We start from the raw sequence: 27,526 nt of genomic DNA on the forward strand, positions 1-27,526 counted from the left end.
TTCGCGTGGTGCCTGCTTCAGTCCATATAAACTTTTGTTGAGTTTACATACCATATGCTCTTTTCCCTTTGCAACAAAACCATCAAGCTGTTGCATATAGATTTTCTCATGCAGACCACCATGTAAGAAGGCGATTTTTACATCCATGTGTATGAGTTCCATGTCCTCATATGCAACCAAGCCTAAGATGGTTCACAAAGTAGTCATTTTGACTACATGAGAAAAGATTTCATCAAAATCAATTCCATGTTCTTGCTTGTACCATTTAGGAACCAAGCGTGCCTTGTACCTGGGCAAAGAACTAGAAGTGACTTTCATTTTGTAAACCCATTTGCAGGGTAGCACTTTTTGTCCTTTTGGAAAAAGTACCAAATCCCAAGTGCCATTCTTCATAAGAGATTCTATCTCTGATAGCATTGCTTTTTGCCATTTCTTACCATCCTGTCTGTCCATTGCTTCCTGGAAGCATGACGGTTCACCACAATCTCTTAACATGACATAATCAGCCACATAGTTTACTCTAGGAACAAATCTATTTGGCTCTTTTGGCACTCTGGTCGACCTACGGACCCAGTGGTCAATATTTGTTGGCTCTTCAGCTTGTAAATCTGCATTAACAGCTTGCTGTTTTGCAGGTACAGCTTGCTGTATAACTGGTTCAGGTTGTTCCAGGTGCACATGTTCTTGCTGAATTTGTGGGACATTATGGGCAAGATCTTGCTGACCATTTACAGCATCATTCCCTGCATTTTCAGGGACATTTTCAGCAGGTATTTGCTGTTGTCGAAGGGGCATTCTTTGTTGTCCTATTGGTACATCCTCCCGGAATACAACCCTTCCGACCTCCTCAGTTCTATCGAGCTGTTTGTACATGCGATCTTCCTGGAAGATGACATCATTGCTGGGTACTACTTTTCTGTCCTCGGGATCCCATAATGTATACCCCATTTCACCTTCATCACCATATCCTAGGAAAATACATTTACAGGACTTTGGCTCAAGTTTGTTGCGTTCTTCGTTGTGTATGTGCACAAATGCCTCGCAGCCAAACACTTTCAAGTGTGCATACGAAGGTGGCTTGCCCGACCACACTTCTTGGGGAACCCCCCCCCCCCCCCCCCCCCCCCCCCCTCCTAAAGACTTGTTTGGTGACGGATTAATCAAGTGTACGGCAGTCATAACAGCGTCTGCCCAAAAACCATGGGGTAAAGCAGCATCTGACAGCATTGTACAGGCCTTGTCTTGAATGGTCCGATTCATACGCTTTGCAACAATTTTTGGGGTGGATTATTTGGACAAGCTTCCTCTTAATCCCTTTGCTGTCACAAAAGTCTTGAAAGGCTTTGGACACATATTCCCCACCATTGTTAGAGCGAAGGCATTTTAATGTCTTGCTGGTCTGATTTTCAGCAAGTGCTAGTAATTTTTAAAATTTATCCAAGGCCTCGTCTTTACGACGGATTGGATAGACCCAAACTTTGCGTGTGGCATAATCAACAAAGGTAATAAAATACTTCTTCCCCCCTAAAGATAACCCTGGCATTTGACATACATCTGAATGTACTAACTCTAAGGGTGAAGAATTTAGGGGGAGAGATTTTTTTTGTGACGTTTGAGCATGTTTACCATAAATACAATGATCACACTGTTCAAAATTAGCATATCTCAAACACAATAAATAACCCAAACAAGAGAGCACTTTCATTCGAGATTGACTCATGTGTCCCAACCGGCTATGCCACAAAGAAATACTTGGCTGTTCAGTTATGGCGACAACAGGGTCACGCATACTAGGTACATGCAAAGGATATAGAGTATCACTTTTGGATCCCTTGGCAACAATGTGGGAGCCCTTACTTATTTTCCATTTGCTATTCCCAAAGATGGTGTGATAGCCTTCATCATTTAGTTCCCCTATGTTGATCAAGCTCTTCTTGAGCTGAGGTACACGTCTCACATTAAGCAAAATAAACATGGAGCCATGCTGAAATTTCAGTTTCACACTGCCAATACCTGCAATTTTACATGCATACTTATCCCCCAAGTGAACAACACCATGTATAACACCATTGTAGTCAGAGAACCACTCATGATGTGGTGTGACATGAGAGGACACACCTGAATCAAGTATCGAAGTGTGAATGTCATCCTTAGAATATGCAATCGATGCATGTGTATCCAAGAATAAGCTAGAAGTACAACCATCACTGTCATTATCATGAGTGACTACATTAACCTCTTCTATTTTTACATTGCTCTTTTTGACAGAGTGACTGTTCTTGTTTTCAGCCTTGTTGGCTTCATTGTTTTTGTTTTTTCCCTTCTCTTTCTTTAGCGGAAAGCAATCCCTTTTGTAGTGCCCCTTTTTGCCACAATGATGGCACTCCACATTCTTTCCACGAGATATGCTACGTGCTCTGTTTTCAGAACTGCTTTTATGCTGAAATCTGCCTCTAGTGTGTAAGGAATTTGAAGACTTGTTTGCTGAGTTATTCTGCCTATTGAGTTCTTCCATCAGCAAAGAACTCTCCATATCAGAGTATAACAGCTGAGCATTCGAATTACTGAAAGCTGTCTTGAAAGAATCCCAACTTTCACATTGGGTGCATAGCAAGAAGGTAGCTTTGAACTCTTCATCGATATGAAAATCCAAAGCAATCAGCCGACTGAAAATTGAGTTAAACTCATTCAAATGTACAGACATGGCTGTACCCTCTTTCATGCGAATGTCCATCAGTTTTTTCAGCCAATAAACCTTACTGGCTGCACTTTTCTGAGCATACAATTCTTCAAGCCTTTGCCACATTGCATATGTTGAATTTAACTTCTCAATGCTGAAGAGCAAGTTGTCTGACATTGAGAGCTCAATGGTAGAGCGAGCAAGTTCGTCCAAGTCATCCCACTCGTCTTGTTCCATGTCTGCTGGTTTGATTCCCTTTGTTTTGATGGGCTTTACATGTTTCTTCTGTACCAAGACATTATAGCATTGTTTCTGCCAAATTGCAAAATTATAGGCACCCTCAAGCTTCTTAATATGCAAAAGATTACTGCTGTCATTGATTCCAGCCATAATTTGCAGCCCCAAATTGACTAACCAATCACCAAAGGCAAGCCCAAATATGACATAGGTGACCACAATGCATAAGAGTACCAACCAACAATGAAAATCCCAAGATTGCAGAAATTTTCAGATCTGCAAATGAATTTTCAGAATTAAAAAATGTCGTTTGCTGCACTCCTTAAGCAATTTCTGACACAATTAGAGAGCAAGCCAATAGTTACACGTGAAATCCCCAAATTTTCACTGTAATTTCTGCTCCAAAAGCATTTCCGAGCACAAGTTTGACAATTTGGGTCAAAAGCCCCAAATTTTAAGAGGATAATTATTGCATATACCAAGCAATGCTTGCATAAATTCCATGAAACCTTGCAAAATCCCCAATTTTTTCGGGTCCGGTGTGCACAAATTTCTCTAAAATTAAAGAAATTTCACCGAAATGTTAAAAACCCCAAAATTTCACAGGCAATTGTGCATTGATTTTGCAATTCTGAGTCAGAATGTCCACTTCTGCATTAAAGTCCCCAAATCCTAGAAAAGCCCCAAATTCGTTGAGGAGGACTTTATTGTGTGCCTTGGCATGTGAATGCCTGATGAAGGAGAGAAAAATAAGGTATTTCCTTTTTAAAAAACCGTTGACTGCTGCCTGTTGCATGAGCCACGCTAATGGCACTTATCATGTTTCACACTCTTCGGGTGTGAACACCCTCTTACAGCCCTAAGGTTTAAGGGTTGTATTTTGTACTTGCACCTTACACTTCAGATTATTGCATTGGGTGTCGTGCTCTCACACTCTACATTGTCAACTGTACTCTCAGCTGAGCCTCGATCTGTCCTACCTCTCACATTCAGTCCTTACTTGGTGACTGTTTCCTTTACAGCAGACCTACGTTTAGTGCAGGATACATAGGTTCAGATCTGCCTGTGTTTTGCAGACAGGCTGTACTCCCTGAGCTGGGTGGCACATTCAGCATCAGCAGGCAGCCCTCTTTGATCTGGGATTTGGGTGGGCCGGTTCTCATCCTTATCAGGCAGCAGGTTTTCTAACTTGGGCAGCTCCATACAGACTGGCCAGCCTGACTTACGGTTGGACAGACATCTGTTCTTACTGTGTTTGTATCTGGGAGCACCTATGTGACTTGAGTGACAAGATCTTCAGCCGGGCATCAAGCTTTTTGTGGTCTAAGGGGCTGCATTTACTGCAGCAAAACCCCGTATATTTGCGTTTTGCAGAGCTGCCTCTCCTGCCGAGCATTGAGTACCTCTTTCACATTGAATACTCCCCGTCTACAGTGCTGACATAATCTTTTTACTGAACAGCAGACTGACAGACCCTGAACACGCAGCAGAGAACACCTAGTGCAACATCTCTTTTCTTGTGTTTTCTTGCACGCATTCTTGAAGGACATCTAGGGCTGACACGTATGATTGGGGGGATTGTGTGGATAAGGACCGTGAAGATTAACCATCATCCTATTATTCTCTCCCTTCACATTCTCTGAGGCTACCAGTCCCCGATTGGTAAGTTTGGCACCCTCTGTGTAGGTGCTTGTCCTACCGTCTCTACCCACATTTGAGAAGCTAGATAGGACAAATTACCCTCTATGGTCATGGAAAGTCAAATGCATTTGTGATACCTATGACCTTTGGGATCTTGTTGACGTCCCTATATTGTGACCTATTGTGGATCCCCGTATTGGAGTGACCTTAGACTCGGTAGTTTTATGGGATTAGCTAAATGCCAAAGCTTGCTTGTTTCTCTTTTTAAGCTGTGCAGATTGTGTGTTCGTGCATGTAAGATGCATCTGTGAAGATATGCTAGGGTTTGCAATGAGGAAACACAGCATGTACAACCATGATACAAATACAAAGACTCTGACAGTGACAAGCAAAACTCAAGCCCTAAACGCAAAACACAAAACTCAAAACTCAAACACAGAGACAAACTGAGAGAGAAGAAACTCTGAAGTGAATGAAGGCTGTAAATGAATGTAAGAGTGCATAGAATGCCCAAGGGCACAACAATGGAGTATCGGAGAGTGAGGTCCACTAGAGATGGATCCCAAGTGTTGTGACTACCAATCGGAGTGCAGAAGATGAGGAAAACACCAAGTGCTAATCAATAGAGGGTCAGAAGACTTAGGCGATAGCAGGGATGATGCCTAAAGTAGTGGGTGGCAGCAGAAAGCTGCAAACACAATTGTAGGAGGGCTGTGAGGAGGATGGAGATGGTCGCCAGCTGCCGCTTGGTGGAGAAAAGGGCGAAATAGAGGTTGCACATTGACGCTTGATGCAAAGGGAGACCCACCACGTGTTGCCTAGCTGATGGAGTGCCAAATGCAGGCAGGAGGAGGCAATTTGTGGGTTGGTGATGGCAGATGGACCAAACTCAAATGGAGAACCACCACGTGGATGAAGGCTATTGGGTGAAATCTGCACAAGAGGAGTGAGAACATGCACAAAAGGGATGAGGCTGAATGGTGGGCAGCCTATCTATTTATAGATGTTGAAGGGTGTCCCAAAATATTAGGGTTTTGGGGAACCAGTGAAACTCTCTCAAAGCGTACACCGATTTTGCATTTCTCATTAATTAAGTGTGTTTAGGGGGTTGTTTAAAGATGTTAAGAAGCTATAAAGCATGTTTTAGCCCAACACTCCCCTCTTAGGCCCAAAACTAAGCCGAGAAGAGAAGGCCTGCAATGTTTACCCCAAGGCATCTCACTCCAAAGCAACCAGGGCATCGGACACAAAGGGTGTACGTTTGTTGCCTAGTGGCCTACCGAGACTATAGAGACGATGGTTAACTTACCAAGAGAGTCCAAGTAGTCACCCCAGAGAAGATAGGGCATCGGACAACGAGTGCTTGGCTGCGCAGTGGCCTACCAAGACCTACAAAGGCGAATGAAACCACATTGAACTTTTGTTTTTCGTTTGTTGGTCTTTTTTCTTTTTTGTAGTTGAGTTGAAAGTTCATTTTATGGGTGGTGGCCGATTAAGTAACGACGACTCAGACGACGGGAGTAGGGATGGTATACCCAACACATGACAAAATAGTACAAGCTTACCTATCCACTCGAGGATTGCGATTATGAGAGAAAGGTGATGAAGTATCATGTGAAGAAGGATGTTGGTGTAATCCGCTGGTAGAAACAACTATTCGTCCAATGGTACTTTGCACAATGGGATGTATAGAAAGCTACATGCGGAAGAATGCTCATGCAATAGGTGCCACTTGGATAGTGTCGCTCGTGGTAAAATTGTTCACTTGCCCAAGTGCCTTAGTACAAAGATGATGAAATTATGCAATGCATAGGGGAAGTTACAACGGGGGGGGGGGGGGGGGGGGGGGGAGGGGGGAGGGGAGGTTGATGTCGAAGACAAGTGCTGAAACTTGTAGAATACCAAGACGGGTAAGAACCCCCTCTCAACCTGGATGCCGATGTCGAAACAAGAAGAGGAACCTGAGGATGTTTGTCTTTGTGTGGTGCTGAGAAGCATGTGGATGAGGATGATGAAACATCCCTACTACTAGAAGAGCAAGGATAGAAGTCATTGCCATGATAGCATTAAGAGAGATGTCGTACGATCCACTGCGGGAGGGGAAGCCTCCATGTTGGTAGAAGAGCAAAACTCCAAGTAGATAAAACCATGAAAAAAACTACAAGCATAGAGGTGAGTAGTGAGATGCTTTTTCAAAAAAAAATTTAAAAGGAAAGAAAAACAAAGCTAAGTGCAATGCAACGAGTATGCAAGTATGTAGCAAAAGTCTTAAAAGGGAAAGGCTAAGTGTGTAACTACCATTGCGTATGGCGAGGTGGGGAAGTGGTCCTAGAAGGTGCTATGGATGCCCTAGGAATGGATGTGTAAAGTGCAAGACCAATCAGCTACTCCTTCAGAAGTAGTGAAGGAGATAGACTGGTGAGGCTATCCACGTGCTGCATGTCCAGTAGCCAGTGGGGTAGATGGTGCAGTAGTGGGAGGCATAGCCCCACTGGATTGGCTAGCCAGAGTGGAGTCAGTTGCAACAATCTGCTGTGGTTTTCTAGGTGGGAGACATTGGGCCTGAATGGATGTGTGGAGGACTTCTTGTGGACTTGATTGTGTGGCCTTGCGTATGTAAGAATTAGCACTCAAACTCATAGAAGATCGGCAATCTAGGTAGTAAGATAATGTGTTGGATAAAATGAAAGTATTGGTCGGTGGGCAACTTGTTCAAGAATAATGTGACTTGATCGTTGTTTGACTTCGGGGAGCCAGTAGTGGCAACCGTGGCTAGTAATTACTGATATTCGGCCAACTTGACTTTTAGATCATCCCTTGCCTTAATGGAAAACTCTTGAAGCTCAAATTGAGATTGATATGTCAAGCACGATCTCATGTCGCATAGCGGTCAATGAAATGACTCCAATGCTCAGATGTGAGGGGAAAATGCTATAATTAAGAGTGGAATTCAGGAAGCAACCCCTGCATTAACTCAACCTTGGCCATGACATTGTGGAGGGAAAGGGATACATGGAGCAGAGGATGATAATCCCTGCGCAGGAGTGATCCAAGGGAGATGTGATGAAAATCCATAAGCAGAGCGATCGCATGTCGCATAGCAGTCAATGAAATGACTCCAACGCTCAGATGTGAGGGGAAAATGCTATAACTGAGAGTGGAATTCAGGAAGCAACCCTTGCATAAGCAGAGGATATGTGACGACAATCCATAAGTAGAGAATGGAAATCCGTGCGTCTAAAAGGTTGTGTGGGGAGGTTGTGAAGCAACCCTTGCATAAGCAGAGGATATGTGACGACAATCCATAAGCAGAGGATGGAAATCCGTGCGTCTAAAAGGTTGTGTGGGGAGGTTATGAGTGTCCGGGGGTAGTGAGGGGAATGCCCATCACAGCCGTCCTAGAGTGTAAGGATGTGGTAAAGTGGGGTAGGTGGAAGGTACAACGTTAAAGGGTGGCATTTCCCCTAATGATACACCAGGAGGTGTAGTGAATGAAGGGTTGGTAGATGGGGGGATGGGAAATGAGAAAGTGCTAGGAGTGGAGGGGAAGGTCCAATCCCTAGTGTGCTATGAGCGGAAGTGGAATTTAATCCAAGATTTTGGAATGAAGATGCGAGTAGATCAGAATGTGGAGAAGATAGTGGTGGGATGGGAGGGAGCTGAGAAGTGTGGTTTACTTGCTCAAATGAAATAGATGGTAGAGATATTTGATAAAGGGTATCTGCTTCGAGAGCCTCCTCTATTAAAGTTAACATACTAAAAACCATTCAGATCTTGCACACCAAAAGGAGAAATAGAAGAGAGTTTTGGCTCATACAACTTAAAAGGGTTATACGAACCTAACACAAGGACTGGTTGAGATGAAGGAGATGCATTGCTAGATGTACCGAATGTCGTAGTCCCTCCAAGATTGGAGAGGTGGTTAGTCTCACCAATTGGTCCAGACTGAGCAGTAGCACTCATTGGAGGAGTGTAAACTGAACTGTGCGTGATGTGCAAGTACTCTTCAAAATCTTCCTTTGTAAGATGATTGAAATGTGGAGAAGAAGATGGTAAAGGTGAAGGTGTGTTTACCTCCTCTTCGAGATCATTATACCTTCTCAGAGCCTCCAATGATGGAGAAGTGTGATAGGGTGTCATAGGATCCCTAGAAGAAGGTGCTTGAGACATTGAGTCAAATTCGAGTCGTGTGTGAGTCTCACACAAAGACTAGCCTCCACAATCACCATAGGATACTCTTTAGAAGAGCTCTAGCTTTGATACCATATGAAGATATGCTAGGGTTTGCACTGAGGAGATACAACATGTATGACCATGATAGAAACATAAAGACTCAGATAGTGACAAGCAAACCTCAAACCCTAAATACAAAATGCAAAACACAAAACTCAAACACAAAGAGAAGAAACTCTGAAGTGAATGAATGTTGTAAGTGAATGTAGGAGTGTACAAAATGCCCAAGGGTAGAGCAACGGAGTGTCGAAGAGTGACATGCACCGGAGATAGATCCCAAGTGCTATGACCACTAGTCCGAGTGTGGAAGACGAGGAAAACACCAAACGCTAATCTCCAAAGGGTCAGAAGACTCAGGCAACAATAGGGATGATGCCTGAGGCAGTGGGCGGGAGCAGAAAGCTGTAAACATAGTTGTAGGAGGGCCGCCAGTAGGAGGGAGATGGTCGCCAACTGTCGCTTGGTGGAGAAAAGGGAGAAACATAGGCTGCACACTAACGTGTGATGCAGAGGGAGGCTTGCCACCTGTCGCCTAGCTGACAGAGTGTCGAATGCAAATAGAGGAGGTAGTCTGTGGGCTGGCGATGGCAGATGGACCAAACGCAACTTGAGAACCATCATGTGGTTGAAGGTTGTTGGCTGAAATCTGGACAAGAAGAGTGAGAACTTGCACAAATGGGATGAGGCTGAATGGTGGGCAGCTTGTTTATTTATATATGTTGAAGGGTGCCCTAAAAAATCAGGGTTTTGAGGGACCACTAAAACTCTCTTGAACTACGCACCAATTTTGTGTTTTTCATTAATTAGGTGTGTTTTGAGGTTGTTTAAAGATTGCTAATTAAGTGTAAAGCGTGTTTTAGCTGAACAACATCCATATTGCCATAGAGGTTTGGAAGAGATTGGCGACTCTCTACTAGGTGCAGACATTTGGGCATCGTCTATCCCTTGAGTTGAAGCTATAACATCTTTGTCTCATAGATTCGAGGGATTACATCAATTGTGGATCCCCATATTGGTGTGACCTCGGAATTAGTAGCTTTAGGTGATTAGCTAAATGTGAGAGCCTGCTCTTTTCTCTTTTTGAGTGACATTTGGGCATTGTCTATCTCTCAAGTTGAAGCTACAACATCTTTGTCTCATAGATTCCAGGGATTACATCAACAAGATGTAGGAGATTTGGGATGAGCTTATATTCCTTCTTAAGGATATTCTTTTGGAGAACCTAGTTGTGACACTTCTTTCACAACTTCTATCATCGACATATAATGTGTTCTACACCAGTCTTCTCACATTTTATACACAGGAGACTTATCATTTGGGAGGAGCGCATTCCATTGGTGCTTGAGCAAGATGCGCATCACAAGGAGATAGATCCTGGTGGCATGAATGCATATAGCCACACTTTTGTAGCATTATCTACCGGTAAAGAACAAGCCAAGCAGAAGAAGTTGGAGTCATCTTTGGACTTTGATATAGATTTTGAGGATCAGCGTAGAGGATGTTACACTTATCGCGTTTCTTCAAAGTTATGGAGTGAATGCTCCCTTATCCATGGGCACTTTTTACCTTCTAGCTGGAGAAGGGTTTTTCTTTTGTGTGAACACCCATCAATAGATGTGGTACTTAGTACCTTAGGAATTGCACTTTCATTATCATTCTCACATAGTGGATGTGACATTCCAACACCCTCTTCTCTCTTGTTGTTCACTTGTACACTTTGAGTATGTGTGAGTGTATGCATGCTGCTAAATCGTAACCTAATGGTGGTATCAAAGCTGTACCTCTTAGCCACCACCGCCACCACTACCACGTGAGCCGTTGTTGAGCCTTGAGCTCAATTGCTCTCCTCCTCACCGGCTATCTTGCACATTGCTGCCCAAGAGTACCTTCTTGCCTGCTGTTGCCTGATAGCTTCTGCCACATTGCTGGTGTAGTCGATTCTTATCCATTAGTTGGTCGTTGCCTATTGCTTGACCCTATCCCATCATTGATAGCCTCGGTGTCAATAGGTGCCAGCCCGAAACTGCGTGAATTGCATTTCGTCTCCAGCCTTGACGTGAACTGCACTTGTCTCTAGCCTTGACACATTCTCCATGCTGGTCGTTTTTTGATGGCGACTTGCTTGTACACATCCGTGCCACATCGATTCAACTTGACAGCCCCTGTCTTTGCAGTTGATAACTCAGCCACGTCATGCAACAAATGCTTTGGTTCTATTTGACATTTAAAAAATCAATATTCATGACAACCATGTTATTGCTTAGCCTTAATTAATATAAAAATCTTATTTGCACGCAGTCTCTTAATAAACACAAAATTCGGGGATTTTTGCAGTAGCCATAAATTTCTGCCCAATTTCTTCCAATAAATTGGGGCTTTTGTCTGAAACCCCTAAATTTCACCAAAATCTCAGGGATTTTGTGTTAAGTACACAAAAATGTCACAATTTCATTGCAAAAATTTGGGGCTTTTCATCTTCAAGCCCAAATTTCACCAAATTTCAGCAAATAAGTTTGGGTCTTTTGTGAAAATTGTCCAAACCCATCGACATTGAGGCCAATTACACCTTCTACATTGACATTCATAGGCATTGGAGCCTTTGTAGCTGCAGTTTTTTTTTCGCCATAATCAATTGTGTGAAAAATTGTAAGTTTTTTGGTATTTTCTTTGCCTTCTCATACTGTTGGACCTACATGTACACATTTGGGAGCAGTTGTGAAAAATTAGTTGTATGCAGCAAGGAATGATAGGCTGAAATGATTTGCTCAATATGTTTGGGGACTCCGATAAATTGGATGGACTAATTATCCAATGTGGGCATACATGATGAAGCATGTTTTAGTTGCCAAGCAGCTTTGGGGTTATGTATGTGGTTTAGAGATTCACCAATGGATCTTTTGCTCCAACCCTTGCTGCACCTTCCACCGTTGATCAATTGAGATGGGATGGGCATGATGTCCAAGCACATGCTTTGATTGTAGTCTTGTGCAAAAAGACAGGTTATAACTTATCTCTCATATTCGGTTGTGCACAACGGATAAGCTTGCTTTTTAATATCAAGTGTGCAATGAGGCTCGTGTAGTGTATTTGCACAAATAGCTTGAGATGGAGCACATGATAGAAGGTGACTCAATGGATGCCTACATTACATGTGTCAAAGACATAATGGAGCAACTTGCAAATATTGATGAAATAATTCCTAACCCAAAAGAAGATGCTCAGACTTGTATGGAAGATGGATGGAGAGATTAGGCATATAGGAAGAGGCTACTATAGAGGCGTAAGTGGGATCTTGGGGAGTGGATATGGAGAGATCTATTTGTAGAGATGCCTCAAGATGTGCCCTTCTTTGGCTATACCACTAGGTTGGGGAGGATAATATAGATGAGCAAGATTAGAGTGGTGGTAGCTGCAATTGAACGCTGGATTATCCAGGGTATATCGCCTTTCCTTGTAGACTTGTGGAGGAGATTGGAGGACAGCTTTAGACCAAGAAAGATTTCACTCTTTCTTTGGTTACTAGCACACATGAGTTTAGCAGTTGGTACATATCCATGTACAGCGCCTTCCACACCTGAACAAAACGGTGTGGTTGAAAGAAAAAATCACACTTTGATGGAAATGGCACGTACGTTGTATGCTTTCACACAATAAGATGTTCCCAAAGTTTGGCTTGATGCTATTATGTGTGCATTATATGTGTTAGATTGTAGCCCCACTAAAGAATTGGCTGAATGTACACCTTATGAGGCTTGGAATGGCCAGAAACTAGTGGTATCACACATTCGTGTCTTTTGTTGTTTGGCATATGCTTTGGTGCTAGCCACGAAGACATAAATTACAAGACAAGGCTGCCAAATGCATTTTCATTGGTTATAGTGCAGAAAGCAAAGGGATTTGCCTGTACCAAACCTCCACGAACAAGGATTTTGTTAGTAGAGAGGTGGTGGTGTTGAATATGCTGGTCAGACTTCATGGACTGCAAAAATCAGCCCAATGTCGCGCCTATGGATATGTTTGGCAATTTGTTACCATTGTTTCAGCTAAGTGCACGCGATTTTGGTCAATTTCAGCAACCTATTGAGGGTTTATAGCAGCAAAATCAGCAGCAAACACATGCTGAATAGTAGTCTGATTTTCATCCCATTGATCAAGGCATTGTTGATGATGAAGTGGCCGATGAGAGGGCTGCTATTCAAGAAGCTAAAACAGTCCCTAGATGGCCATTGGATACATTATGGGATAACAAACAACCCGTTACACTTCCCCATAGAACTAGAGCAGCCACTTGCCATGCACATGGTAACTTGGTTGCCCAAGTACTTGTAGTTATTGCATGCAACAAGGAACCTGTTTCTTTACATGATGCTTTAGTGGATGAGCATGGGATGGGAGCATGGGATAGCAGCTATGCAGTCAAAGATAGACTCTATCCATAAAAATGGCACATAGGAGTTATGTGACTTGCCTATTGGTAAGCGTGCTATAGGCACAAAGTGGGTTTACAAATCAAAATGCAGATATGATGGTAGCATTGATCGCTATACAACACGTCTAATTGCCAAGGGGTATGCTCAACAGCATGGGATTGACTATGATGAGACGTTTGCACCCACTTCACATACAATCACCATTTGTAGTGTGATTTCCTTGGCTGCTCATTGATATTGGCATGTGCATCAGTTGGATATGAAGATTGCCTTTTTGAATGATCTTCATGACGAGGTTTATGTCACACAACCTCCTAGTTTTATTCAAAAGGGCTTAGAGAGCAAAGTGTGTTAGTTGCATAAGGCCCTCTATGGTTTGAAGTAGGCACCTAGGCCATGGTATGAAAAGATACATGCATATTTGATTGCTCTTGGCTTAAGTAATTTACATACTAAAAGCATGCTTTATGCATATGAAGATGGGGAGAACCTCTTGATTCTCATTCTTTATGTGAATAATATGCTGTTGACTAGACTTCTTGAGACATAGATTTCAGCCTTAAAGGCTGAATTGCTGCGTGCTTTTGATGTCACACATCTTGGCTACTTGCACTACTATCTTGGTCTATAGTTTATTGCAGTTGAGGGGTGGCATTATTTTGTGATAGTCTAAATACATTGGGTAGTGCCTTGAGTGTTTTTAGATGCAAGACTGCAAGCTTATCTCTACTCCAGTTGAGATGCCACAGGTTTACACTTGAGGATGTAGGAGATCCATTTGATGCTTCTCTTTATTAGCAGACTGTTGTTTGTCTATTATATTTTTGAAACACACGGCCGGATATTTAGTTTGGGATATCTCAATTGGCAAGCTTTACGCGTAGCCTTGGTACTACACATTGGCAATTGGTCAAACATGTCTTTTGCTATCTTAAAGGCACTCAAACATTGGGCCTTTTTCTTAAAATCATAAAGGTACTTCTCTTTGCTTGTATGCATTCACAAACAATGATTGGGCTGGTTGCTTTGATACGCAAGTATCCACTAGTGGTAATTGTTTTATGCTTGATGAGCGTGTGCATGTGTTGCTCAATCTTAACCTAATAGATGATATCCCAAGTGTTCTCATAGTGGAAAGGTCTCACATCCCAAGGAGAAGTGTTGGAAGAAATATCCTTTGTTATGAGGACATGCGTTTTTGAAACCTCACTTAACATGTGGATTATTTTTTAATCACCTAGTTAAGTAAATGTTGCACATGTGAGGTGTAGGTGGGGTTAGAGTACATTTACGAGCGCAGAACCTCAGGAAATCACGAGATACCACAGGTAAAATTTGCTATAAGTTATGCTGCACAGGTACTTGGTGGTATCTGGTGCCAGTTGTTGGCCTAGGTTATTCATTTCGCCGGTTGGTTACATTGGAGAAGTGGCGTTTAATGGTACATAATGCCAATATGATCATCAAAGATGGTGCAAAGACACTCCGGAATGGAAGTTGCCCAACCAATTTAATTATTAGTCAGTTAGATTATTTTTTTGGGCACTAAAATAATTATTAGATTAATTTTCAGTTTTCAAAGATTGAAAACTAGTATCTAATTATGGATAATGTTAGGAAAACCATTTGGGAAGGCTGTCACTTGGTGTCGAAAATGCCCATGCAAGACATAAAAACGTCTTTAGAGGCTGGAGAGAAACACTTTAGTGCATTTAGCCTGGAAGAGAGAGGGAGGAGATGCTATTGGTTTGATTTACATCCATTGGAGAACCTTCTGAGGTAGCCAGGGGTAGGAGAAGACTAATTCGCAGAGTAGGCAATAACATCTACACGCTGTTGAGATAGGGTAGCAGCAGGAAATGACTGATTCTCTTCAGTTCTTCGTGAAGAAACTCTGAATTCTCTCTCTCCCTAACATTCTCTTTCATCTCCCACCCTTTCTACAGCCTTGCTCTGAAGATTACAGCATTGAGATCACTAGAGGTTGAGAAATTTCAGATTTCTCTACTGTAAACCCTAATCTGCACAACAAAAATTAGGGTTTAGCAACAACCTCGAAAAGTGTGCCAGAAATTGGAAGCTCCAAGACTTGGATTCAACAGGGTTGAAACTGTATTTAGTCAAATTCAAGTGGAGGGACCAACAAATCCTTGAATTCAGGGCATTTTCCATCTCCATCAAAGTGGATGAATGCCAATTGACTGCGCGAACCAAGGGGCAAATCAGATTGAAGACCTACTCGTCATTTTGGATAGCAAGGGGAGTTGGAATATCAAAAGGGATTGGGAAAATCCCATTGTACATCAACTTCTTCTTCAATCAAGTTAAAGAAATATTGAAAGGGTCGCCAATTTTGGGGCCAACAAGGTGTCCATTGTCCAAGATTGTGTGTTAATTTGCATTTCTCAGTTTTGTAATAAATGTTGTTGCTGTAACTAAGTTATAATCAGAAAATTACTATCCATCCACGGAAGGAAGGCTAGTCTCATGGTTCATTGCCGGGATACCATCAAATCCTTTGAATTGGTGGGCCGGAGGCACTTGATTGTAGCTTGAGACTATTGCATTAGTGCTGAAATTGCTCTTAGCAGCGAGTTATAGCAAGCATGTCTTCACATGGTGATATGGGATCAAGGTGAGAGGATGCATCACTCCTTGGTCAGTCACATGGTGAAGGGGGAAGGAAATGCAATGACCGATGTTGGGCATGGATCTTAGCATGGACATCAAGCTGAAAATATGGGAAATGACCCAAATATTGGCACTTCAATGCATAAAGAGGTTGATGACCAGCAAGGGGCTGAAGAATTTGATGATAGCTTTAAGGATTGAATGTGTAAAGTAGCAAATCTTTTTGTTGAATCTGCGGAAGGAAGGCTAGTTTCATGGTTCCATTGCTGGGATACCATCAAATCCTTTGAATTGGTAGGCCGGAGGCACTTCATTGTAGCTTGAGACTATTACATTAGTGCTGAAATTGCTCTCAGCAGCGAGTTATAGCAAGCATGTCTTCACATGGTGATATGGGATCAAGTGGAGAGGATGCATCACTTCTTGGTCAGTCACATGGTGAAGGGGGAAATGCAATGACCGATGTTGGGCATGGATCTTAGCATGGACATCAAGCTGAAAATATGGAAAATGACCCAAATATTGGCACTTCAATGCATAAAGAGGTTGATGACCAGCAAGGGGCTGAAGAATTTGATGATAGCTTCAAGGATTAAATGTGTAAAGTAGCAAATCTTTTTGCTGAATTGGCAAAGGATCCCTAGTTTTCTCAATTCGTGAATGCCCCAAGGAAGGACAACAAAGGCAAAGAAAAGAAGACACCTTCTATAACTTCGGGACTGCCACAAGAATTGAAGGAAGTGCCTAAGCCTTCTTTGGAAGTGCCCAAAATGCTTGATGAGCACAAATAGTTGGTACTCGTGCGGCAGCAAGTGCAAATGCATGGCCAACTTGGTAGTGCCAATCCATGGGAACATGGGAAGCAAGGTAATTATGCACATGCAAGCATGGGACAGCGAGGATACTTTGGTGGCGGTACCATTTTTCATGCTATGGTTGGATAGGCACCGCATACGGGAATCCATGGCTCAAATCCGTATGGTATGCAACAGCCAATGCATGACTCACAACACCCAATGTATCCAGGTAATGCAAGTGGAATGCCTAATCCCATGTATGGTAGCATAGGCATGATGCTTGGGGTACAAAGCGGGCCATATGGATATGTATTTCCGTTCCCAGGGATTGTTGGAGCACAAGGATTTGATGCTGGTCATGTAGGAGCATTTGATAGTGCTGTATCATCTAAATACAGCAAATATACCCTTTTTGCAGCAGCCTATCTATGATAACTTGATTCCCATAGGTCCGCCGAAGAACTATAATGTCATTGGCAAAAGTGTGAAGTTTTAGCCTTTTAGTGGTGCAGAAGGTAGGCTCATAGCACTTGTTTTTATTTAGCAGTTTGATGCAGCCTACTCTAGAGGCAACTTCACATAGGCATCTAAGATACAAAAGAGGCAGCCACATTTTTTAAGGGAAATGCATTGCAATGGCGGTCTACACTTCTTATTCAAGGGAAGTTACCTACCGCTTGGGTCCGGTTTAAGCAAATGTTTGCTTCAAATTGGTTGATAAGTACCTTTGAAGTAGACATTATGCGTCATGAGGACATGTATTTTTGAAACCTCACTTAATATGTGGATTAATTTTTAATCACATGGTTAAGTAAATGTTACACATGTGAGAATACTGAATGACCTAAAAAATGGTTAAGTAAAAGTTGCACATGTGAGAATCCCATTGACAGCAAAGGGGAGTTGGAATACTGAAAGGGATTGTGAGAATCCCATTTTACATTAACTTCCTCTTCAATTAAGTTAAAGAAATACCGAAAGGGGCACCAATTTGGGGCCAATAGGGTATCCATTGTCCAAGATTGTAAGTTATTTTGCATTTCTCAGTTCTGGTATAAATGTTGCTGCTGTAACTAAGTTGTAATTAGGGAATTACGACACATCCACGGAAGGAAGGCTGGTGATAGTATGACAGCTAGTGAATTCCAAAGATTGCAAGAACTTGGATCAATATAATAAGAAGTTTTGGGATGCATTGCCGCCAATTACTTCTTATCGCACAATGCCTCTCTATGAGCAGGTGGAGAAGTATCTTTGTGGTTTGCCAAAGGGTATTCAGGATTTTTGCATTAAGTCCACTATTTCCAGCATGTCTCAGCTTATAGAAACTGCTACTACAACTGACACATTGTTGCATGGAATGGATGCAAGATTCCAAGATAGTGATGCCAAGCCACATGTCATTGAGGCCAAGGCTGAGAAAAAGGGTAAATTTGAAATAAAACTGAAAATTAGGGCAGATTTGAAAACAGGGCTGAAAAAGATAAAGGGCAAAGATCGATTGTATCCAAAGCTGTCTATGAGATACTATGGATCATTTCAAGTGTTGGAGAGGATCACTGATGCATGCTATAGGCTGAAATTGCCTCCACACTGGCGGATACACAATTTTCATGTGAGCTTGCTTAGGCCTTTTCATGGTGATGTGCCAGAGGATGTATTTGCTGAAATTCAGCCTGAGGTTGAAGAGCTCGATGAAATACTAGTACCGGAAGAGATTTTGGCACACAAAGAGCGGAAGATCAGGGGTAAGGTATCTAGAAGGTACTTTGTGAAGTTTCACAATTATTCACCAATGGATGCCAAATGGACGGAGGAGGATGATTTGACAGACCATCCTCAGTTGTTGCAGCTTTACCTTGATGCTTTCTTGTTAGAGCTAACTCTAGTTTGGGCTCAATCAGGTTCAGCAGAGCAGGGGTCCAAAGTATTATCTGATGTTCATGAAGGAGCTAGCACCTCCACTCCTCAGTGATACACAACTCTAGATGTAGTGGATCTTGAATGTATTCAGCATACATTCAAGGTATTGTAGCGGATAATATGTTTACCTTGAGATCACTATTCAGTATACTAGTCACTATGTTTGGTATGTAGATGGGTATGGTTTTCATTGTAGCTTTGAAACTGTACATTTGCATTGATTAATGATCATCGGGGATTGATTGACGAATATTGATTTTCAATGGACAATAACATATGTTATGATGCCATTCATGTTTTAGCCATGGTTTATGCTTGGTTTATGCTATGCTATGGTTTTGCCAGATGAGTTGAGCTCATAAAAAATAGACATGTCACATGATAATTTGTCAATGTTTTTGAGATTCTTTGTGAGTCTTATGTTATGTTATGTTGGTTGATAATTTTCAACATGTGTTGGGCATATGGAATATTTGAGCAACAGTGCGCAATGCTATGTTAACTATTATGCCTTGTGGAAATTCCAGTCCACTATTTTGCTTTTGATGCATCTGACAGTGCAACTGAGGACGACTGCAATGATTTTAAGGGGAAGGGTTGCCATGAGGACATGCATTTTTGAAACCTCATTTAACATGTGGATTAATTTTTAATCACATGGCTAAGTAAATGCTGCACATGTGAAGTGTAATTGGGGTTAGAGTAATTTTACAATCTTGGGACTGAAGGAAATCATGGGATGTCAAAGACAAAAGTTGCTATAAGCTATGCCACAAAGGTACTTGATGGCATTTGGTGTCAGTTGTTGGCTTAGGTCATTTATTTGGCTATAAGTGTTAGTTGGTGACATTAGAGACGTGGCGTTTAAAGATACCTAATGCCAATCTGATAGTCAAAGATGGCGCAAAGACACTCGGGAATGGAAATTATCCATCCAATTTAATTATTGGCTAGTCAGATTATTTTTCTAGGCACCAAAATAATTATTAGATTAATTTTCAGTATTTAAAGACTGAAAATTAATATTTAATTATGGATAATGTTGAAAAAACCATTTGGGAAGGCTATCACTTGTCAAAAATGCCCATGCAAAACTGAAAAACGTCTTTAGAGGCTGGAGAGAGGCATTTTAGTACATTCAGCCCTGAAGAGAGAGGGAGGAGATGGTATTGGTTTGATTTGCAGCCATTGGAGAACCTTCTGAGGTAGCCAGGGGCAGGAGAAGACCAATCTACAGCAGTTAATAACATCTACAGGCCGTTGAGACAAGGCAACAACAGTAAATGATTGATTTTCTTTAGTTCTTCACGAAGAAAGTTGGAATTTTCTCTTTTTCCAACATTCTCTCTCATCTCCCAACCTTTCTATGGCCTTGCTTTGAACATTACAGCATTGAGATCACTAGAGGCTGAGAAATTTCAGATTTCTTCAGTGTAAACGCTAATATGTACAACAGAAATTAGGGTTTAGCAATAACCTCGGAAAACGTGCGAGAAATTGAAAGCTCCAAGACTTGGATTTAACAAGGCTGAAGCTCTTTTCAATCAAATTCAAGTGGAGGGATGAGCAAATCATTGAATTCGGGGCATTTTCTATCTCCATCAAAGTGGGCAAAGGCCAATTGATTGCCCGAATTAAGGGGCAAATCAGATTGAAGACTTATTGGTCATTTTGGACAGCAAGGGGAGTTGGAATACTGAAAGCATAGAAATAGGGAACGTCCGAACCGGCCTATAGGAACGGCCTAACGCGTTCCAAACCCTCCAAGGAGGTGAAATGGCCAGGGAACGTTCCCTGCCGTTTCCCCTGCCGTTCCCTGTTTGGAATGGTTGTTCCAGGCCTATTGACTGAAAATTGACGTTTTTTTTTTTGCTTGGGTCACAGTCCTTCTACCACATATTCACCCATCTCCATTGCCTTATGTGCACACACTAATCTCTCTCTCTCTCTCTCGGGTTGAAGATTCAAAGTGTCAAGACAACCCACAAGCTAATTAAGAGTCCATGCAAAGTTCAAATTTGATGCATTATCAACTCTTGCAAATCATAATCAAATTTCAGCCAATTCTCAATTCCAAGGTATTCATCCATTTATATTGTCTAATTTCAAGGGAAATTGGGATAATTGGGGCAATTCAAGGCAATTTGGAGCTATGGGGGTAATCGAGTCAATTTTGGGACATTTGGGTCAATTTCATGCATTGACGGGTATTGGGGCAATTTGGGTCATGCAGGGCATATTTGGGGCACTTAAGACATGTGCGGTTTCGCCCGTTCCCGTTCCCCGACCTTGGACGTTCCCCCGTTCCAGGGGGTCCCGTTCCCGTTTCCGTTTCCGTTCCTCGTTCCAGGTAACTATGACTGAAAGGGATTGGGAAAATCCCATTGTACATCAACTTCTTCTTCAATTAAGTTAAAGAAATACCGAAAGGGGCGTCAACTTTGGGGCCAATAGAGTGTCCATTGTCCAAGATTATGAGTTAATTTGCATTTCTCAGTTTTGTAATAAATGTTGCTGTTGTAACTAAGTTGTATTCAAGGAATTACCACCCATCTACGGAAGGAAGGCTGGTGTCATCCTCACGTTTGTTTGAGAGTGAAGGGTGGATCTACATTGGAGGCATTATCTGCCTCTATTTTGACACCAACCATTACCAACGAGCTAGTGTTTCTTCACATTCATCAAGTGGAGGAGCCTTCTTCAGTTATGTTGTTTTCATCATCTCTCACTTATGGCCTTCCTAGACTTGGTACTTGAATTGCCTTCATTGAGCAAGACATCATTGTTGAGGAATCTTCTATAGGAGCCATTCTTGTAACAATTTGATAGGAGATGGTTGTAAGCCATGAAAGATGCATTACACATTAAATCTTTATTAGCTCATTAAAACAGCCCGGAAACTTGAAGGTTATCAAAAGTTTGTGTGTTCCGTAAGCCAAAACCGTAATTTTGGGAGGATCCACATCTGAAAATAGCCAGTTGCCCAACCACTCAACTCATCCCTTTTTTGCAGGTTACATAAGTCTTTCATGCCCTCTCTAGCTAAGGAAGCCTTTAGCCCCTCTTCCATCAGCTGTCTAGCCCTTGCCAATAGCAGCTACACTCCCTCCAGCACTAAGTGACTTGATGCCCCCAGCTACGTGGCACCTTCGTATTGGATGCGTTTTGCTGCTGCTATTGATGTCATGAGCCAGTTGACCTGTTTGCTATATGGCTGCTTGTGTTGATTTCATATGCAGGCTGCCTTGCACCAGATCGGCCTTCCTCATCAGCTCTTGTCCAGCCTCTTACTATTGCCGGTGATTAGCTAATGTCATCTCGAGGTGGTTACATTGTTGTGTTTTCCAGATTTAGTCTCTAGACTACAACATTTTGGTTCCCAACCAATTGCCCTTTTAGATTTAGCTTTGATAGATAAGCAATCACAAAGCATGAGACTGAAATTTCAGTGTTAGAGCATGTTGGAAATGAAGAGAGAGACCTCCAATATATAGGTGTGGGGCTTGGGTACTCAAAAGTGGAAAGGCTACAAATGACTAGTGTTTGCTAAAAAGGACAAGTATCTAGAAAAATGACGAGCCTAGGGACACTTGTCTCTTTCAGAGTGACACATCCTATTCTAGATGCTACGTGTTAATTTTCTAGAGAAAGCAACTTCTAAACCTTCTGCTCTAAAAATCTCTTAAATCGTTAAAAATTTGAGATAGCTATTGAAGACAAAGTTTTCATTGCAAAATTCCGCAGCCTTCGACGTGAACATAATTTCCATTTGAGTAACTTTCCAAAATAGTAATCTCCTAAATTTTAGGAGTTGCCAAATTTAGATTTTGGAGAGCTTTATTTTATAGGTTCACCAGTTCACGGTTTGTTTCTTTGATCATGAGCATTTGGTTTTGCTTTTGGAAACCACTCATTATGTGAGCTTCTAGTCAATGTGACTACTTGAGTGAAAAAGTCTTAGTCATTTGGGCTTTTTGGTTAATTTTCCTACTCGAGTAAGCTTTTAATTTCTCTTGGGCATGTTCATCAATGATGACCCAGGTATAATTATAGGGTGTTTCTGCCAATGGCACCCCTGAATAAAAAGATGAACATTTGACCATATTTCGAAATACTCAGATAATACAAGTCGCCTTTCAAGTTATACGAGCATCAAATTAATTTGAATCATTGAGCAAATACATCTTGATAATAGTTGATATATAGAAGGTTGGCGACAATAATGATGATACCTTCTATGTACTTGGAAATCTTACATGCTGAAACTTACATGCTGATACCTTCTATGTACTTGGAAATCTTTTGACTTTGAATATTTTGCACTTTGTTAATAGTAATATATGTACAGAAGCTGATAAATTTTCTAGATTGGTTTTGCAAATGAGTATTTTGGTTTCGTCTAGCTAAGCATGAGACTGGTTCAAACTCCCTAATATATCAGACTCTTATAAGAAGTCCATGACTCGTATAGGAGTCTGATTCCTTGATTTGTATGTCCATATTATAAAGAAGAGCTTTCTTCCAGTAGTATCAATTGAAAAATATATCAAATAATGCTTACAAGGATGCAAGTGGATGCTTACAATCAGCTGGGGTATGCAGTATCAGTATGCAGATTTTACTTTGACTGGTCATGCAAAAACAGGAAAAGGGGAATTGCGTTTTCGGCTGATCAATCAGCGCCATGATTTTTCTTTTGGCTATTTCTCTGGTGATATTTCCAATGTCAGTCTGAGCTTTTAGTAAATGCCTTATTTTATTTTCAATCCTGAACAAAATGGTTGATTCATATCATGGCATATTTTAAGAACTGCCCCAACTCATGCACATGCCTTGATTCTGCATGTCAAACAGCCTGTGCTCTTAGCTGTCTCTGAAACAATCAAATTCAAGAACCCCAAAGCTCCTCTTTATGCCCGGTTGGCCATTGGCAAGTCTCAGAATGAGGTATTTGATGGATTGTTTTGGACTGTTCACACGAGACCATGTTCTGAAATGGAAAGGATTAAAACTGTTCACCTGTATCACTCAGATAACAGTCACCTGGACAAGTGGCTATGGGGTTTCTGAGGCAATACCTCTTGTGCGTTGGGGTACTGAAGAGAATAAAGACCAAAACACAGTTTCTGGAGCCACTTTGACCTATAAAAGGGAAGATCTATGTGGTTTGATCTCTGATCCTCTCCTTCTCTCTTTTCTTTTCTCTTTTTTGTGAAAGTCTGTGAGCATTTGTGTGTGAAATTAGTGCTTCAAAGAACCATAGTTATAGGGAGACTTGGCATTTTAATGAAGCTGTTCTTTTTTGAATATGTGGGGCTTAATTTTAGGATTGGGCTGTTGTAATCAAGCTAGTATGCAAGAGTGTGCTAGCCTCAAAGCCTTTGTATTCATCATGTTTGTTTCAGGGTCACCTGCACATTCTATTGGTTGGCTTGATCCGGGATATTTTCATACCAGCTTCTTGACAAACTTATGGCCAAATGTGAAGTATGTAAAGCTTTTTTTCTTTCTGAAATTGTGTTAAAGGATATGCCAAGGAAGCAGCATAAGTGTTTTCTCACCAGTCCTGCGATGAAACAGGTTGTAAGCTTGAATTTTCGACATCCCATGTTGCAAACAGAAGGCCGCATATGTTACTTTCAATTCTATAACCACATGTTGAAGCTTGCTTATTCTTAAATGCTGTTGTAATCCTATCTAAAACAGATACAGATCTGGGTGCAAACTGTTTTGAAAAATAAAAAAGAAAAGGAGGATTCTCTAGATAGTGAAACATGTCGTTCGAGCCGAAGCCCAAATAAAGGGAGGGGAAGCATGAGAGACTCTCAAAACAGCAGCAAAGAAGAAGAAGAAAGTGAAAGAGATGATGTGTCAGATTGTATTGCAAGAAAAAAAAAGGTTATGTATGTATGTATGTATTTGGGGGTGTGTGTGGAAAACCTAACTTCCCAAATATGTTAATCCTTGAAACTGTACTATAGTCTTGAAACCCTGTGTGGTCTACACTTGGCACACAAGGAGGAGTTGATCCCACTAAACCCTTGTCAAAATGCCTTGTCCTAAGGCCATGAGTGCTTGACTAATGCACCAATTAATGTGCAAATGTGTGAATGAAATGCAAATGATTTTGTAGCATAGCAAGGCAGAGGACCTCAAGTACATATTCATGACATTCCATGAACAACCTTTTGCAGCATGGACACACTCTTCTCAATCAAGCTTCCTCTATTCGCATTTGTCTTGTGTTGCAATGACCTAGAGACGCATTGCAGGTGCTCCATTGTGTTGTTCCACTCACTGTATTGTTGTCCTTGTCACATGTATCTCAACTAGTAGGATTTGAGGTGTCGAATTAGAGACCAAGGTTTGCATGCTTAGAAATGTATTGTGAACCCTTAAACAGACCCCTCACATGGAGCTTTTGTATCTTGTACATGCCATTTGGGTTGATGGCATCCGAAGTGATTAGGAAAAGATAAAACTAATGCTTGATTGGCCTATTCTGAGGACCATAAGGCAAGTACAATCTTTCTTGGGCTTTATTGCTTTGGTTTTGAAGTTCTTAAAGGATTATGCTTATATGATGGGACCTAAAATAGGCCGGCACTGGCTATAGCATTAGCCGGACCTCATGCTTATGACACACAAACACCCTAACGGCCTCGCGGACCAGGAGCATCAATCCAAGGCTGAAGGACAAACTGCCCTAAAGCTTAATTCATGCGTTTATAGTTCATAGTTTAACGTTTCCCTTAAACTCCTCAGAGGAAGAATCCTTACACATTGGCAATGCCACAATCACACACACATAGGAGGCACTCCACCGACTAATAGTCGGAGCTCCACTGCAGCTCTCCTACATCGCAGGGATTGGCCCTTTGATGCGCTGCTAAATATATAACACAAACGAGCACAAACTCCTCTCAAGGTACCAATATTTTACGTTCCAGGATGTACCATTTTTCACTACAATTTCCCCTTAGGACCCAACGGCGAACCTACAGCTTAGGACATCCTCTCACGCTCATCGTTGGTCACAACCTAAGGAAGACATGTGCTATGCATCTAGGAGGTTTTTGTGATACCTTTTAATTATTATGCTTAATGCAAATCGTGTATGGCTATGTGCTCAGACAAAAGAAAAATCAGCATCGTGCATAGTGCATAAAACATTCTTTCCATGAATTTCACTAGTGCGTACTGCGTTGAAAGGAGGCACCGAGCTATATGCTTATGCTACCATCCTCTTTATTCAAACCGTTTCCTATATGCCAAGTGCAATGCATAAATCAAATCTTTTATTTATCTTTCAGTGTTTCAACCCCTCTTCATCCAACTCTTAGCATTTTGCATCATTGATCGGTTAGATAAGGTTTCTATGCATTTTTCCCTTTTAAAAACCCGCTAAATACGCACAAAACATAGAAACGGGAACAAACCGAGGCCCACCTCGTGCTTTGCCATCGTTATACATTGCACAAACATAGGTATAATTTTTTCTAATTTTCCTCAGTCCGTTTTTTTATTTTTTCCTAATTTTAAATCCATTTATCTCATTTTTAGGCATTTTTCTTTATTTTTGTTTAATAAAAAATGACTGAAAATGAAAGTTGATTGTGGGCTATGGCCCTTAGGTTCATTGACAGTAAAAACTCACATTTAGTTGGTGTGACATATCATATTTTTTATTTATATAGTAAAAACTCCAATTTTACCCTTAAAACGCGTGTTTTTCATGCATTTTGACATTAATTCCGGCCATGTAGCCTTATATTTTTTGATTTTTAGATTGCAAACAGTTGAAACTCATGGCAAACAATGTCATAATGAACTTTCATCCCCTATGAACAAAGTTTCATAAAGCAAATAGCATAAAAAGATCATTTTCCTTTGTAAAAATAGCATTACCGCTTATTTTCAGGCCTCGATTTCTTAGTCTTGGTTATGGGATTGTTTTCCAGCATACATTTAATGCTACAGCATCCTTCATGTCTTCATCCATCCGGAAGCAATCCGGTCTCACCTGGACAAGTTTTCCTCCACCATTTTTCATTGTCTTCTTCCACACAAGAACAACCCCTGAAGGGAGAGAGAGGGAGGAGAGAGAAATACTAAAATCAGAATTTTCCATTCAGGCCACCATTGGATAAGCGAAGGACGGCGATATGCTCGGTCCACAGGGGGAATCAAGGCCCAAGATCTGTTTCATGGGTTGTATGCAACCCCAATCATGAGAGAGAGGAGAGAGGGTGCAAAACTTGGCGTGAAGATGATGGCGTCTCCATCTCCTCCTTCATCTTCTCTCTCCATGTTTTTTCATCTTGTATGCTTAAAATTTTGAAGGGGGGAGAGGAGGGGGGGATCCAAATTTAAAAGGCATGCCCAATTTTGGCCTCCCAGGTGTCCATCTTTTCATATCTTGATCATTTTGTGGCCATTTTCTCGTCCGGTGTCCAACCCGCTCTAAACGTGAAGTTTATGCGCTCTAAACATGCCGTTTGTTTTGGCTTTTTATATTTTGTCACGATGTTGTCTAGCAAGTAACGTACTTGTCATGGATTATGTGACATGGATTATGTCATGGATTACAAGTAGTTATGGACGATAGTGTGTCGTGGATTATGTCATGGAGTATTCACTTCTTATGAACTTTGTTAACATTTACTTGTTTATAGTAGTTATGAACTACTCACTTCTTGTTGTCATGTACTTGTCATGGATTACTTTATGGATTCTGTTATGTGACATGGTTTATGTCATGGTTATGAGTAGTTATGAACTACTTACTCTTTGTTGTAACGTACTTGTCATGGATTATGTGACATGGATTTTGTTATGGATTACGAGTAGTTATGGACGATAGTGTGTCATGGATTATGCCATGGAGTACTCACGTCGTTTGGACTTAGTTGACATATACTTGGTTATGAGTACTTATAAACTACTCACGTTTT

At 41.4% G+C, this 27,526-nt stretch overlaps 1 protein-coding gene across 1 annotated transcript in view; it reads left to right on the forward strand.

Moving 5' to 3' along the window:
• LOC148026879 (putative inactive purple acid phosphatase 27) overlaps nucleotides 1–27,526 on the forward strand; it is a 117,138-nt gene that overhangs the window by 8,769 nt on the left and 80,843 nt on the right. Inside the window, exons 2-5 of the mRNA XM_087690352.1 lie at nucleotides 23,218–23,297; nucleotides 23,427–23,519; nucleotides 23,605–23,737; nucleotides 23,978–24,059. Coding sequence (XP_087546478.1) covers nucleotides 23,218–23,297; nucleotides 23,427–23,519; nucleotides 23,605–23,737; nucleotides 23,978–24,059 — 388 coding nt within the window. The remainder of the gene's footprint in view (nucleotides 1–23,217; nucleotides 23,298–23,426; nucleotides 23,520–23,604; nucleotides 23,738–23,977; nucleotides 24,060–27,526) is intronic.

The sequence above is a fragment of the Lygodium microphyllum genome, chromosome 13 (assembly GCF_053477565.2).
Source record: "Lygodium microphyllum isolate KBCC chromosome 13, Lygodium_microphyllum_v1.1.10, whole genome shotgun sequence".
Classification (NCBI taxonomy): domain Eukaryota; kingdom Viridiplantae; phylum Streptophyta; class Polypodiopsida; order Schizaeales; family Lygodiaceae; genus Lygodium; species Lygodium microphyllum.